Source organism: Ranitomeya variabilis, chromosome 1 (genome assembly GCF_051348905.1).
Source record: "Ranitomeya variabilis isolate aRanVar5 chromosome 1, aRanVar5.hap1, whole genome shotgun sequence".
NCBI lineage: Eukaryota > Metazoa > Chordata > Amphibia > Anura > Dendrobatidae > Ranitomeya > Ranitomeya variabilis.
In genome coordinates, this window is record NC_135232.1 from 170,967,646 (window position 1) to 170,983,860 (window position 16,215).

Sequence of the window (16,215 nt, forward strand, 5' to 3'; positions counted from 1 at the left end):
GAGGGAAAAAGAAATTCTCATTACACCCTACCTGGACGATCTGTTGCTGGTAGCAAATTCATCCCAACAGATGGAAGAATCCTTAAGAGTTACCATGTCACTCCTGAAACATCTGGGGTGGGTAATAAATTTAAAAAAGTCGAGTCTCGAACCAGAGACACAAAAAATATTCCTGGGTGTACTTCTAAATTCCGAGCTGGAATACTCCTTCCTACCAGACCAAAAACAACGGTCAATCAAAAAAGAATTTCAGACAATAAAAAAACGGAAATACATTTCCATCAGGAAAGCCATGAGGATCCTAGGACTGATGACCTCGTGCATTCCCAGCGTACAGTGGAGTCAGTTTCGCTCCAGGATGCTCCAAAAGGAAATTCTTTCGGTATGGAATGGAAAGGAAGACTCCTTAGACAACAGGATGCGGTTATCCAGCGAAGTAAAACAGTCCCTCTCATGGTGGATCGATATAAAAAACCTCAAAAGAGGAAAACCATGGAATATATCTCCATGCGTCAACATAACGACCGATGCAAGCTCAAAGGGCTGGGGAGCCCACATAGAAGGACGATACCTTCAGGGGATATGGCCACCATCGATACGCAACAGTTCCTCCAATTACAGGGAACTCAGAGCGGTCTGGGAAACACTAAAGAGGTGCCAACACGAAGTGCAGGGACACCATATCCAAGTCTTCTCAGACAACTCGACCACGGTAGGACCGAGGCACCGTCCACTTCAAGCGCTAGCAGAGACAATATTCTCCTGGGCAGAGGATACTGTGAAGTCCATCACAGCATTTCATCTAAGAGGCTCACAAAACCAAATAGCGGATTTTCTCAGCAGAGAGAAATTGCAACCGACAGAGTGGTCTCTAAACGGAGAAGTCTTTGCTCAGCTAATCCAACAATGGGGCACTCCGCAGGTAGATTTATTTGCCACAAAGGACAATACAAAAACAAAAGAATTTTTCTCATTAAATCCAGGAGACAATCCAACTGGCATAGATGCCTTGGCTCAACATTGGGACATGGAACTTGCATACGCGTTTCCTCCCCTAGCTCTAATTTCCAGAGTTCTGAGGAAAATTCAGGAAAGTCCAGCGGTAGTGATCCTAATAGTGCCATATTGGCCCAAGAGGAGCTGGTTTCCTCTGCTGAAGTGGATGGCGATAGAAGACCCAGTGCTACTACCGCTGAGGCGGGATCTTCTGATGCAGGGACCGCTGGTCCATCAAAATCTAAAGATGCTACAACTCTCAGCATGGATCTTGAGAGGGAAATCTTGAGATCAAAAGGACTGTCGGACTCGGTTATCTCAACCATGAAGAAAAGCAGAAAGCCGGTAACCTCGGCTATATACCAAAAAATTTGGAAGAAATTTTGTACTCAAACCAATACTCCAATATCCGTTCTACGAGAACCAGATATCTCTCAAATCTTAAATTTCCTCCAAACAGGTTTTGATATGGGCTTGAGGCCTAGTACGCTAAAAGTACAAATCTCAGCGTTAAGTGCCTTTTATGATTATCCATTAGCAAACCATCCCTGGATAATGAGATACATCAAAGCTACGCAACGTATCAGACCAACAATAAGAAGTTCAGTACCCTCATGGAACCTCACATTGGTACTTAATGAATTACGGAAGGCTCCTTACGAGCCGCTTGATCAGTCAGACCTAAAATCCGTAACATTCAAGACTGTCTTTCTGGTCGCAATAACGACAGCAAGGCGAATAGGCGAAATTCAAGCCTTGTCCATAACAGATCCATATTTAAAGATACAGGAAGACTGCATCATTCTAAGGTTGGATCCTTCGTTTCTTCCAAAAGTTGTGACGGACTTTCACAGAAGCCAGGAAATAATTTTGCTTACGTTCTGTCAGAACTTTAACAACGAAAAAGAACGTTCTCTCCATTCCCTGGATGTTAAGAGAACAGTTTTGCAGTATTTGAAACTTACAGACGGCTGGAGAATTGATCCAAATCTCTTTATACAGATGTCGGGGAAAAATAGAGGCAAAAAAGCCTCAAAAGCGACTCTAGCTAGATGGATTAAATCTACGATTTGCGCTGCGTATACTTCAGCCGGTGAATCCCCTCCAGAACACCTAAAAGCCCACTCTCTGAGAGCAATATCTGCTTCATGGGCAGAGAGTGCGGGTGCATCCATGGACCAAATTTGCCGGGCGGCAACTTGGTCTAGTTCAAATACCTTTTGTAGACATTACAAACTAGACGTTCTGTCAAAACAACAGACCGGCTTTGGGAGGAAGGTCCTCCAAGCTGTAATCCCGCCCTAAGTAGGAGTTATTTGGTATTTCTCCTTGTGGTGCTGTCATAAGGGACGACCTGGAAACTAGGAGTTAGACATACCGGTAATGGTATTTCCAGGAGTCCATTATGACAGCACCCATTATTTACCCTCCCTTGAACTCCTGTCTGATGTGTGATATTATTATTATTATTATTCTTTTTTATAGCGCCATTTATTCCATGGCGCTTTACATGTGAAATACGGGGCAAATATAGACAAATACATTAAACATGAGCAAAAACAAGGCACACGGGTACATAAGGAGGGAGGACCCTGCCCGCGAGGGCTCACAGTCTGCAGGGGATGGGTGATGATACACTAGGAGAGGGCAGAGCTGGTTGTGCGGCGGTTCAGTAGGTTCAGGATCAATGCAGGCTGTAGGCTTGTCGGAAGAGGTGAGTCTTCAGGTTCTTTTTGAAAGTTTCAATGGTAGGCGAGAGTCTGATGTGCTGGGGTAGAGAGTTCCAGAGTATGGGGGAAGCACGGGAGAAGTCTTGGATGCGGTTGTGGGAAGAAGAGATGAGAGGGGAGTAGAGAAGGAGGTCTTGAGAGGATCGGAGGTTGCGTGTTGGTAGGTACCGGGAGATCATGTCACAGATGTATGGAGGAGATAGGTTGTGGATGGCTTTGTAGGTCATTGTGAGGGTTTTGAACTGGAGTCTCTGGGCGATAGGAAGCCAGTGAAGGGCTTGGCATAGGGGAGAGGCTGGGGAATAGCGGGGAGACAGGTAGATTAGTCGAGCAGCAGAGTGTAGGATGGATTGGAGTGGTGCCAGAGTGCTAGAGGGGAGTCCAGAGAGTAGGAGGTTGCAGTAGTCGAGGTGGGAGATGATAAGGGCATGCACTAGTGTTTTTGTGGTTTCACGGTCAAGGAATGCGCGGATCCGGGAAATGTTTTTGAGTTTGAGGCGGCAGGAGGAGGCAAGGGCTTGGATATGTGGCTTGAAAGAGAGGGCAGAGTCGAGGATCACCCCGAGGCACCAGGCGTGTGGGACTGGGGAATGTGAGCAGCCATTGACATTGATGGATAGGTCTGGTGGAGGGGTAGAGTGAGATGGGGGAAAGATGATGAATTCTGTTTTGTCCATGTTCAGTTGTAGAAAGCGAGCAGAAAAGAAGGCTGAAATAGCAGACAGACAGTGCAGGATTTTGGTAAGTAAGGAGGTGAGGTCAAGTCCGGATAGGTAGATCTGCGTGTCATCAGCATAAAGATGGTACTGCATACCGTGGGATTCTATGAGCTGTCCCAGACCGAAGGTGTAGATGGAGAAGAGTAGGGGTCCTAGAACAGAGCCTTGAGGAACACCGACTGACAAGGGGCGAGGTGAGGAGGTGGTGCGGTGGAGGGAGACACTGAATGTCCGATCTGTCAGATATGATGAGATCCAGGAAAGGGCCAAGTCTGTGATGCCAAGAGATGAGAGGATTTGTAGCAGAAGGGAGTGGTCCACAGTGTCAAAGGCAGAAGACAGGTCCAGGAGAAGGAGGACAGAGTAGTGTCGCTTGTTCCTGGCAGTTAGTAGGTCATTGGTGACTTTAGTTAGGGCAGTTTCAGTTGAGTGATGGGAACGGAAGCCAGATTGTAATCGATCAAAGAGGGAGCAGGAGGAGAGGTGAGAGGACAGTTCAAGATGGATGTGTTGCTCCAGCAATTTGGAGGCATAAGGAAGAAGAGATATCGGGCGATAGCTAGACACAGAGGATGGGTCGAGGGAGGGCTTTTTGAGGATGGGTGTGATCTTGGCATGTTTGAAGGATGAGGGGAAGACACCTGTTGTGAGTGAGAGGTTGAAGAGGTGCGTTAGGGTTGGGATGAAGACCGTGGAAAGGTTAGGGATGAGGTGGGATGGGAGCGGGTCGAGCGTGATATAAACATGTATAGAGAGGAAGTTCAATAAAATTGCGTTGTATCCATCCTGGTGTGGTACTTTGTAAAATCACTGAAGGGTGGAGGTGGGGAGGGGCTATTTAACCTCTTCTGTGTTCCTGTCCCTATCAAGGATATGAAGAGCAACCTCCTTGTGGTGCTGTCATAATGGACTCCTGGAAATACCGTTACCGGTATGTCTAACTCCTAGTTTATCTGTTAGGACAACCCCGTATTACAAGACTGCTTTAAGTGGCAAGTCTCTAAACAAAAGTTTGGTTTAGTTTCAAAGGGTTGTCCAACTTTTGTTCACTATTTTCTTTTTTACTTAAATGCATGTATTGTGGGCATAAAATATTTTTTTGCAGTTGGGTTTCGTTAAAAAGTGTTTTAGCTTTTCTTCTTTCTTATTTGTGTGGCACTGTCTATTGCTGCAGAATTAAAGTAGAATGTGCAGGAAACAAAGAACCTTGAAATGCTAAACAGTGCAACATTTGTAATGAATCCCAAATGCAAAAATGATTTTTAACTCCAAATGCAACAATCTAAATGAAACAAAAATGTCCTCAAAGGTGGACAATCCCTTTTAATTCCTGATTTTGCTTTTCATATATGACAAAATTATTAATTACTTTTTCCACATGAGGGAAGGAGCACCTCTTCTACGGGGTTAACCACCTATTGAATTTTAGATGTTCATAGAAACAGAGGATGTGCAGTTGTCCAATCCCGGAAATAGTTGTTGTTTTTTTTAAATAGGTGATCTGTCTTCTATCGGATCCATTAACTTATCAATGGATTTGTCAAGTTTCCATTTTTTACTGGATATAATAGTGCACAAAGCCACAAAAACCTGACAAAAGTATGAACAGAACCTGATTACATCTTGTTGATCCAAATACTCAGTTTCTTGACACTGAGGTTCATTCAGATGTAATTTTTTCATGTTCCAGTTCTATCCGTGTTTTTCACAGATAGAATGCGTACCTATAGGCTGTGTTTCCATGGTCAGTAAACGCTGGTTGGATGCAGCGGCCAGATGTTACAGCATAGTGGAGAGGATTTCATGAAATCCAATCTCCACTATGCGTGCAGGGATGCCTCCTGTTTCCCAGCGTAACCGGACATGCGGCACGTCTTTTCAGACTGCAGCATGTCAATTTATCTTGTGGAAACTCTCCATCTCCCCAAGATAAAGTCACCCATACAATGTATTGGATGCGGTGATTCCGCACGGTTCAATGAACACATGCGGAATCATCTGGGCGTACAAAAGCTGGCTTTGGATAGAGCGGAGATGTGCTACGTCCAAAGCGCTGCCAATACTGACCGTGGAAACATACCCTTAGAGTCCATCGCGCTGTCCACATGTTTTATATTTTTGCTGACTAAGTGGTCCGCACAAAATCATTGAGAATGGTCTGATTTGGATCTGGGCCTCTTATCTATCTCACTGGTGCAAGTCTATGTGGCCAGTGAAAAAAATTGGACTGCATTTGGATGCCATATGTTGCGCTATCCATTTTTCTTGCTCTGTTTGTTATGAAATTTCCATCGGTTTTTTATTTAATAAAAATTGATGAACCAAATTCTGATGGTAAAAACTGACACTGACCAAACTCTGATGACACTTTAAAAATATGTCCACTGATGAACCAATGCAAGACAATCACTTGGGTCTCCAGGAGCACTTAGACTAACTTGTAGAAGACCGTTGTAATATTCCCATCATATTGAACCATTGAGTCCCACTGATTATAGGCTTGGATGTTCCATGTCTTCCTTCTCAGCCTTCCATATGTCATACTGTTTCTTGTACAGGCAATCCCGGAAGGTTTTCTCTACTTGCTTTGGGAATTCAGGGTTCCCTTCTTCTAATGCATTAATGAGTTTCAGTGCAAATGGTGTCTTCTCTCTTGGAAGGTAATTGTCTCTCGGCCTCACAGGAATCACAGAGTTATATTTATGGTGCATGTGAATAGAATTGATTAACGTTGCATGAGACTGAAATTCACACCAGGTTTCTCTCAGAAAGTTTACAGTTAGTAATAAAATAGTCCAAGCGGATCCGTTCACTGCATTGTCAAGGTTTGTGAGGATTTGTTGTCCTGCAGGCATTTCTGCAAAGATGATTCCCGGTCTGATGTTATATTTGTCTTGTAGGATGTTCTTTAGTCTCATTGCCTCTAATTCATCAGTCTCTGCATGTAAGATGACAAACTTGTAAAATGTATCCCCATCTCTCGCGTTGGTGGAAGCTGACTTCTCCTTTGGACGGCTCTTACTATGTGAATGTGAGGGATGATATTCTTCTGGGATGATTTGCTTTTCCTCATTCTCAGTATCTGATCTCTGATTGCTGCAGTTACTTTTTCCTGCTGTGGCATTCATTTTTGGTGTCAATATCTAGTGGAATTCTGAATGAAAAACAGAATAATTTACATTATTGGCAAATGGGTTTAGTGTTAGATAGCGACAACTTTTTATATAATGGTGCTGATTTTGAAAATGTACAGTACAGACCAAAAGTTTGGACACACCTTCTCATTTAAAGATTTCATTGTGAAGTGAAAACCATTCCCGGAGACTACCTCTTGAAGCTCATCAAGAGAATGCCAAGAGTGTGCAAAGCAGTCATCAAAGCAAAAGGTGGCTACTTTGAAGAACCTAGAATATATATATTAGAGTCCCTCTTGTTTTTTCTGGACTTCCTTATTCTCTCCTGGCCAGGCATTTCCTTCACCATGGGACATGACCAACAACGGGTCAACTTCCTAGACACCTTGGTCATTAAAGATTCCGATGGCACCCTTACCACGGATCTCTATATCAAACAGACTGACCGTAATAGTCTTCTTCACTTCCAGAGTTTACATCCTCCTGCCACAAAAAAAATCTATCCCCAAGTCACAATTTCATCGAGTACAGCGCATTGTATCTGACCCTGCCACTCGGGACCTACGCCTAGTGGAAATGACAGACACATTTCTTACAAGGGGTTATCCTTCCACCCTGTTGAATGAGGCTAGGGTGCCCTCTAATACAGCCCAACGCAATAACTCCAAGTGTATACCGTTTGTACATACATTCCATCCTTTCGCGTACATCATCCACAAGGCTATCCGTAAAAATTGGTCTCTTTTGTCTACTGCTCATCCGGACGTCCCGGAGTTCGGACAACCCTTCCTCCCATGTTTCAAGCGACCACGCAATATTAAAGACAACCTTGTAAAGGCCGACATTGGCCCTAAACTTCCCCGTGAGAAACAGAGTTTTCTACACAGACCCAAAGTAGTTACCTTCCCGTGCTTACACTGTGCCCAGTGGTAACAATGTTCTCAAAGGGGAGAAATTTATACATCCCCTATCGGGCAAAGAGTTCAAAGTACAAGGTTTCTTTACTTGCGACTCGTCTTTTGTCGTCTATCTTATCAAGTGCCCATGTGGCCTGCTGTACGTGGGGGAGACGTCTCAACCCATTAGAGACAGATTTTCCAAACATAAAAGTACCATCAGATGTAAGAATCTTCTTCTCCCTATCCCGCATCACTTTATCACCAAGGGACATAATATCTCCCAGCTGAGATACCAAATTATTGAACACGTGCCACCCCCATGCAGGGGTGGTAACAGGATTCTTACTTTAAAAAAACGTGAGGCCTTCTGGATTCACACTCTTGACACCATGAGTCCAAGGGGCCTGAATAGGGAATACGAAATATCAGCATTTATTTAACGTGCTCTCTCCTTTGTTGTCATTTTGGTTATTTGTCATATTGATTAGGTAGGTGCTCTCTTTATATGCTTAATGCTTGTTGTGTTTGCATACTAATATATTGTTCTGTTCTCTACTAGAGCCGCTTATATTAATATGATTGGAAGTCACCAGCACGAATTTCCTCCTGCACGTCTACAGCATTGGGCACAGCTACTCCTCTCAACACCTGGATATTAGTTTGCACCTAGTTTCACCTCAGCAGACTATGGGCACTTCTTTTGCTATACATGGTTCACATTTCTCCATAGAAGTGTATGCTCTGCCCACCCTCTTGCCCACAGCTGCTCCCTGCAACACCCCTCTCACTTTGTCCCCACCATACATCTCATGTCACCTGTTCCCCTAGCTACTTTCATATTCCTGTCTATTCGCGGTTGCCAGCCTCCAGCCAGGTTTTATTTTAGTTCGCTCCCCATCTACAACATTGCTGTATCCATTTTTTTTTCCCTCTCAGTAGCGATATGTCACTCCCGGCCAGGGCTCCTCACTCATTGGTTGCCGGCTAAGGTGTCCCGCCCCTTCCCTTCTTAAACTCCATTCGGAGTCTACATCCCCAGACTAGCGGTGGACTCCGCGTCTGGCGGCATGCACGCCTACACCTTGCTCTCCTAAAGGTAACTTAACCCCTCCTCGCACGGTTAACGCTTTTACCTCCATTTCACCAACTTACTACCATTATTTTAATATCCTACAGCACTTCTCTCTGCATACCTCGGCTTTGGTGTAAGTAGCATATCCATCTATATTTCTCCCTCAGTAGTCCTTTGTTTAACTCTCTGGTTACCCCATTACTTTCCACAGCCCCCAGCATAGAATTTGTGTGGCCCACTGACTTCCGGCCCCATTCATCACATGTAATCCGTATACGGTATGTTCTCTAGATACCTTGTAACACACAGACACGTATCTAACGTTTGCCCTGCACTTCCTCTATTCCTTACACCTATATTTGATTGTGCTCGGATTTTGGCTTATAATCTCTGCCAGATTCACTTCCGCTGAGTATCATGTATGATTACATTGTATTTGACCGATTGTTTCTCCTTTTTGCACATACTTTGGTTATTTTGTTTCTTTGTATTTATTTGCACTTTTTACATTTTGTAGTAACTGAAGAAGGTTCATGTTGAACCGAAAGTAGTATACTGCAAAATAAATTCTTCTGTTCCAGCATCCTAAGTTGACTGATCCCTCACTGACCTGCCCCCTAGTTTACATACTGAATATTATATGTACATACTCAGAAAAAAAAGCGAAACCTTCTGCAAGCAGGCACCAGCAATGGCACCTGCGCTGCAGCATAATCGCATGCATGCTGTGCATATAATTAATGTAGTTGAGGTTATCCTGATATTTAAAAAAAATCCATTTGAAAATAGCGCTCGCCGCGCCTGTGCAGTAGCAGCTGTCGGTGTATATAGAGGTGATCCGATAGCTGCTATTCCGCAGGCGCCGGCAGTGCCATCTTGGAGAACTTTTTTTTTTATTCTCCAGCAAGATGGCGCTGCCGGCGCCTGCGGAATAGCAGCTCAACTCAACCACATTAATTATATACACAGTACACATGCGATTATGCTGCAGTGCAGGTGCCATGGCTGGTGCCTGCCTGCAGAAGTGATTTTTTTTTCAGTGTGTACATATAATATTCATTATGTAAACTAGGGGGCAGGTCAGTGAGGGATCAGTGACCTGTCAGAAGCCATACTAGTGAATACCTAATCAGAGCACCTGGTAGCTTAGCTACCGGGGGAAGAGGGTTCGGTGGCCCCGATGCTCAGAGGGGGCGCCGAGACAGTTACATTTTGCGCTAGAGCAGGGAGAATAGATCTCCCTGCTCTGCCGCTATGGGGCCCCTGAGCAGGCGGGGGGGCCCGGTGCAAGCAGTGGGCCCCCACCCGTCATCACAAGGTCAGCCGTTTTGGCATTTAGCCGATACAGCTGACCGCATTGATGAAGGAAGGAGCGCTACACTCCTCCCATCCGCCCTCTGTCAGCATCTGACATCACCAACGCCGACACTGACAGCAGGCGTGATGATGTCACTACCCGGCGCTCGCGGTCCGGAGATAAGTGGGAGCTTACAGCACCGCGGGAAGAGAGGTGAGTATTTGCTATTTTTGTTTAATGGGGGCTGCCTTATACTACAGGGTCTGCCTATGTGGTGCTGCCTTACACTACAGAGTCTGCCTATGGGGGTTCTGCATTATACTAGAGTGTCTGCCTATGGGGGTGCTGCTTTATACTACAGGGTCTGCCTATGGGGGTGCTGCTTTATACTACAGGGTCTGCATATGGGGTGCTGCCTTATACTACAGGGTCTGCCTATGGGGATGCTGCCTTATACTACAGGGTCTGCCTATGGGGGTGCTGCCTTACACTACAGTCTGCCTATGGGGGTTCTGCATTATACTACAGGGTCTGCCTATGGCAGTGCTGCTTTATACTACAGGGTCTGCCTATGGGGTGCTGCCTTATACTACAGGGTCTGCCTATGGGGTGCTGCCTTATTACTACAGGGTCTGCCTATGGGGTGCTGCCTTATACTACAAGGTCTGCCTATGGGATGCTGCCTTATACTGCAGGGTCTGCCTATGGGGGTGCTGCCTTATACAACAGGGTCTACCTATGGGGGTGCTGCCTTATACTACAGGGTTGCCTAAGCTTACGAGCAGGGACCTCACCCCTATTGTCACTGTTTAAATTGTCTTAACTTGTATTGAATTTATTGTTTGTACATGTCCCCGCTTAATTGTAAAGTGCTGCGGAATATGTTGGCGCTATATAAATAAAAATTATTATTATTATCATTGCCTATGGGGTGCTGCCTTATACTACATGGTCTGCCTATGGGGTGCTGCCTTGTGCTATAGAGTCTGCCTATTGGTGCTGCCTTGTGCTATAGAGTCTGCCTATGGGTGCTGCCTTGTGCTATAGAGTCTGCCTATGGGGGTGCATTATACAATATAGAGTCTGCCTATGGGGAGTGCATTATACTATATTTAGGACGATATAGTGCATTATACTATATGGAGGCTATCTAGGGGGCCATCATACAGTGTGGGGATTACATTGAAGGGGCCATCATACAGTGTTGGAGCCATCAAATAGTTTGGGGGCTACTAAGGGGTCATTATACTGTGTGGGTGGTACTATACAGTGAGGAGGCATTATACTGTGTTATAAGAGAGCATCATACTGTGTATAGAGGGGAGACTCGGGACATTATTAAATGTAAAGTGAGCACTTATTGTTATAGGGGAACTCAGGTTACTGTGACTGTCAAAGGGGCACACAGGGCATTATTACTTTCTAGGCGGCAAAATGTGGTCACTGTTTTCTAGGGCACTTGCGCCAAGCATTACTATATTATAGAGGGTTGCTTTAGAATTTAGAAGGCACAGAGAACCACACAGTAGGTGCAGTCATAGGGTCACATATGGCAGCCGCGGCTCAGTATTGGGGTATCAGAGGCAGTAATAGGGACACATACGGCTGCAGCGGCTCAGTATTGAGATATCAGCAGGATGAGCAGTTTGTGCAGGCTGGGAATAGATGGTGATGGGCTGGAATATGAGATGCGAAATGTGTCTTTGTTGTTTTTTCTGCAGCCGAGTTGTGGCTGGAAGAAGTTGTTATGTCGGTCTGGGCCAGATGGAAAAAATGGGAAAAGTGAACGATTCCATCAGAAAGAACATCAGCGGTAAGACATTATCTGTAACTGTGCTGTGATCTCTTATATGTTCTGTAGGGCTGGTATCTACCACTGACCATATTGCGGTAATATCTATGTTGGTCTTTATATAGAGATTATCTTCAGTAATAGCGCGGTCATCTGCTGAGGTTCTCCTCCACTATTAGGGTGTGTCACCCAGTTGTAATCTAGATTACCTGGTTAGGGGCCCACTCAGAAGCTTCACCCCCCTGAACCAAAACTGTAGCTACGCCTCTGAGAGCACCACATGAAGACCCCCCCACAGGCCGCCCCGGGGCACGAGCATATCATTATCTGAAAACTAAAAATAAAGATAAAACAACCACAAGACGGATTTCATCAACCAAAGTATCATTTTAATCAGTATAACGGCACCGACGTGACCCTGTCTGTTGGTTACTGTGCTCAATCCTGCTGACAGGTTCCCTTTAACATGGTTTCCAGTTTCAGAAAACTCCTGCCTCTAGGTGCAGTTTGTGCCTATGTTACTCTACCCAGTAACTGTTTCCACTGTCTCATATGGTCTGCTGGGCTGTTGTTGCGTCATCTGTGCTGCAGACAATCACTGAAGTAAGGCCCTTTTCACACATCAGGTTTTTGCTATCAGTCGCAATCCGTCGAATTTTGAAAAAACGGATCCCCTAGTCAGATCCGTTGAAAAAACGGATCCGTCACATCAGTTTTTTTACAATCTGTGACAGATCCGTCGAGCCAACGGATTGCGACTGATGGCAAAAAACTGATGTGTGAAAGGGGCCTAAGCTTTTCTTATTTTATTTGCAGGAACTGCGACATTTAAAATGGGGTTGTCAAAGTAGTGGACAACCGCTTTAAGATACCAATGATCAAGAACTTTGGGCTCTTAAGACTTGATAGATTTCCCCCAAAACAGAAATAGAGATTTACATGGCAGAATCAAAGCAAGGGGGTTAAATATAGTGAGCATTTTTTCTTTTCTTATTTTAGAACATTGCAGATAAAAAATAATAAATAAAAGGGGTTTGCAGGATCAGAAAAATGAATGTTTTTTTTTTTCAGAAACTTTACTATTATCTGTCCATGAGCTATTAATGTTACTTAAAGGGAACCTGCCGCCATTTTTTTACGTTGTTACCTACAGCCACCGCCCTTCAGTCTCATGTGATGGCATTTTATTATGCTGGGCATACAGGTCCTTCTCAAAAAATTAGCATATAGTGTTAAATTTCATTATTTACCATAATGTAATGATTACAATTAAACTTTCATATACTATAGATTCATTATCCACCAACTGAAATTTGTCAGGTCTTTTATTGTTTTAATACTGATGATTTTGGCATACAACTCCTGATAGCCCAAAAAACCTGTCTCAATAAATTAGCATATTTCACCCGACCAATCAAATAAAAGTGTTTTTTAATACCAAACAAAAAAACCATCAAATAATAATGTTCAGTTATGCACTCAATACTTGGTCGGGAATCCTTTGGCAGAAATGACTGCTTCAATGCGGCGTGGCATGGAGGCAATCAGCCTGTGACACTGCTGAGATGTAATGGAGGCCCAGGATGCTTCAATAGCGGCCTTAAGCTCATCCAGAGTGTTGGGTCTTGCGTCTCTCAACTTTCTCTTCACAATATCCCACAGATTCTCTATGGGGTTCAGGTCAGGAGAGTTGGCAGGCCAATTGAGCACAGTAATACCATGGTCAGTAAACCATTTACCAGTGGTTTTGGCACTGTGAGCAGGTGCCAGGTCGTGCTGAAAAATGAAATCTTCATCTCCATAAAGCATTTCAGCCGATGGAAGCATGAAGTGCTCCAAAATCTCCTGATAGCTAGCTGCATTGACCCTGCCCTTGATGAAACACAGTGGACCAACACCAGCAGCTGACATGGCACCCCACACCATCACTGACTGTGGGTACTTGACACTGGACTTCAGGCATTTTGGCATTTCCTTCTCCCCAGTCTTCCTCCAGACTCTGGCACCTTGATTTCCGAATGACATGCAAAATTTGCTTTCATCAGAAAAAAGTACTTGGGACCACTTAGCAACAGTCCAGTGCTGCTTCTCTGTAGCCCAGGTCAGGCGCTTCTGCCGCTGTTTATGGTTCAAAAGTGGCTTTACCTGGGGAATGTGGCACCTGTAGCCCATTTCCTGCACACGCCTGTGCACGGTGGCTCTGGATGTTTCCACACCAGACTCAGTCCACTGCTTCCTCAGGTTCCGGTCACCTCTTCTCGTTGTACAGCGTTTTCTGCCACATTGTTTCCTTCCAACAGACTTACCATTGAGGTGCCTTGATACAGCACTCTGGGAACAGCCTATTTGTTGAGAAATTTCTTTCTGGGTCTTACCCTCTTGCTTGAGGGTGTCAATGATGGCCTTCTTGACATCTGTCAGGTCGCTAGTCTTACCCATGATGGGGGTTTTGAGTAATGAACCAGGCAGGGAGTTTTTAAAAGCCTCAGGTATCTTTTGCATGTGTTTAGAGTTAATTAGTTGATTCAGAAGATTAGGGTAATAGGTCATTTAGAGAACCTTTTCTTGATATGCTAATTTATTGAGACAGGTTTTTTGGGTTATCAGGAGTTGTATGCCAAAATCATCAGTATTAAAACAATAAAAGACCTGACAAATTTCAGTTGGTGGATAATGAATCTATAATATATGAAAGTTTAATTGTAATCATTACATTATGGTAAATAATGAAATTTAACACTATATGCTAATTTTTTGAGAAGGACCTGTATGTATACAATTCGCCCTGCAAGACAAAAAAAAAAGACTTTTTATTATACTAACCTATGGGGCGGTCCGGACATATCATCCTCATGAAGCACTGAAGGAGGACGGTGTTGCAAGAAGAGAGGAGGCACCGGACCAAGAGCAGTGTCACCCATTGGACTGGAATGATGTCATATGGGGCTGAAGAGTGGTGATTTTATCGTAAGAAACTGGTGACATGTTCCCTTTAAGGGATTTTTTCAGTTTCAACAAGCCCTTGTCCCCTGGCATAGTTTGTTTAAAAAAAATTGTGTTAACCGACCTCCCTGGATCCAGCGCTGGTTCTCCACCAATTCTCTAAACGTATGTCTGCTGCACTGACGTCACATTGCCAGTGCTGCAGCCAATAGGTGAGCTCAGCGACTCAGCCGGAGTAGACAGCACCAGCCGCTGAGGCTTCTTTCACACTTCAGTTTTTTGGCGTCAGTCACTTCCGACATAATGACGGATCGACGGATCCGTCGCAATAGTTGAAAAAACGGATGTAACGGATCCGTTTTTTTGACGGATCCGTTACTCGGGGGTTGTATATACTTTTTGGAGCATGCGCAATTGAAAAAAATAGAAAAAACGGATTGGGGCGACGGCGTCGCCCATAGGGGGCCATTCTATGAAATGACGGACGCGACGGATCCGTCGCGATCCGCCATTTCAACGCAGACAAAAAACGTTGCAATGACCGTCAATGTCTAGATGACGTCCGCCAAATTTTGACGGATCCGTCGCATGACGGATGGAACAGACGACCATCCGTCACAATCCGTCGCTAATGCAAGTCTATGGGGAAAAAAACGGATCCGTCGAAAAAAAAAACGGATCCGTTTTTTGAGGAAAATGGCGGATTTAGACTGACGCCAAACAACTGAAGTGTGAAAGAGGCCTTACTGGTCTCTCGTCAGTTCTCCGCCTGTATCTATTACTACTTCAGCCAATAACACGTCACTGCAGAGACCCGCGGCTACAGCTTGTGATTGGCTGCAAACGTCTCACTTCCCAGCAGCAGATGGGGCTACAGAAGCATTGGAACCAGATCAAGATGGAATCAGTGAGGTCAGGATGGATATTTTTGTTATTTTAGAACATTCTGACATGTTGTAAATTTTAATTTCTGCTGGGTGGATAACCCTTTTAAAACACAATTCGTCCAACAATGTCTTTTCTTTGATCTCTAATGTAACGTTTTAAAGATACAACCAATTTTTGTTTCCCCACATTCAGAAAGCTATAACTATGCTACTTGTACATATACACCATAAAAGTAGCTTTTGGTTGCTTCATGGACAGAGTAGCTGGGAAAAAAATATCAGAGTACTTCACAGGAAAGAAATTTCAATTTGGATTTGTGAAATGAATATATTAAAATCATTGAATGATGATGTTGCTTGCCTAATTTACCTACCTGACCTGACTTCATTGAAGATGATGCACCACGTGCATTCGCAGATTAAGAACCAGGCACATAATTTTAAAACAAAACGATAAGTGTAAAAATTAATTCCCAGAAACCTTTTTTAAATGTATTCTCAAAATATACTAATATTGCTAAATGTTGTGAATTAGTTTCTATTTTAGAATTTTCCATACTGTTATTCATAAGTCACAGAGTGACTGCAGACTTATATATTTGGGATGGACAATCCCTTCATCACTATCCATGGATCTATCTGGATTAAGCAGCAGGATTTTCTGTTTTGAAATGTGATATCAACCTTAACTATGAATATAACAAATTCCGGTGTGGTGTGTCTAGGATGGTGAAAGTATGCCCAGA

The 16,215-nt window shown here is 44.2% G+C and overlaps 1 protein-coding gene across 3 annotated transcripts in view; it reads right to left on the reverse strand.

Moving 5' to 3' along the window:
• Positions 1-3,955: 3,955 nt before the first annotated feature.
• Positions 3,956-16,215, reverse strand: part of TICAM2 (TIR domain containing adaptor molecule 2) — a 34,448-nt gene continuing 22,188 nt past the window's right edge. The window contains exons 2-3 of one of the 3 annotated variants that reach the window (XM_077290620.1): positions 6,723-6,849; positions 3,956-6,599 (exon numbers count right to left, since the gene is read on the reverse strand). In XM_077290620.1, coding sequence (XP_077146735.1) covers positions 5,938-6,573 — 636 coding nt within the window. In that variant the 5' untranslated portion in view covers positions 6,574-6,599; positions 6,723-6,849 and the 3' untranslated portion in view covers positions 3,956-5,937. The remainder of the gene's footprint in view (positions 6,600-6,722; positions 6,850-16,215) is intronic. The other 2 variants (XM_077290628.1, XM_077290610.1) reach the window with 2 other exon arrangements.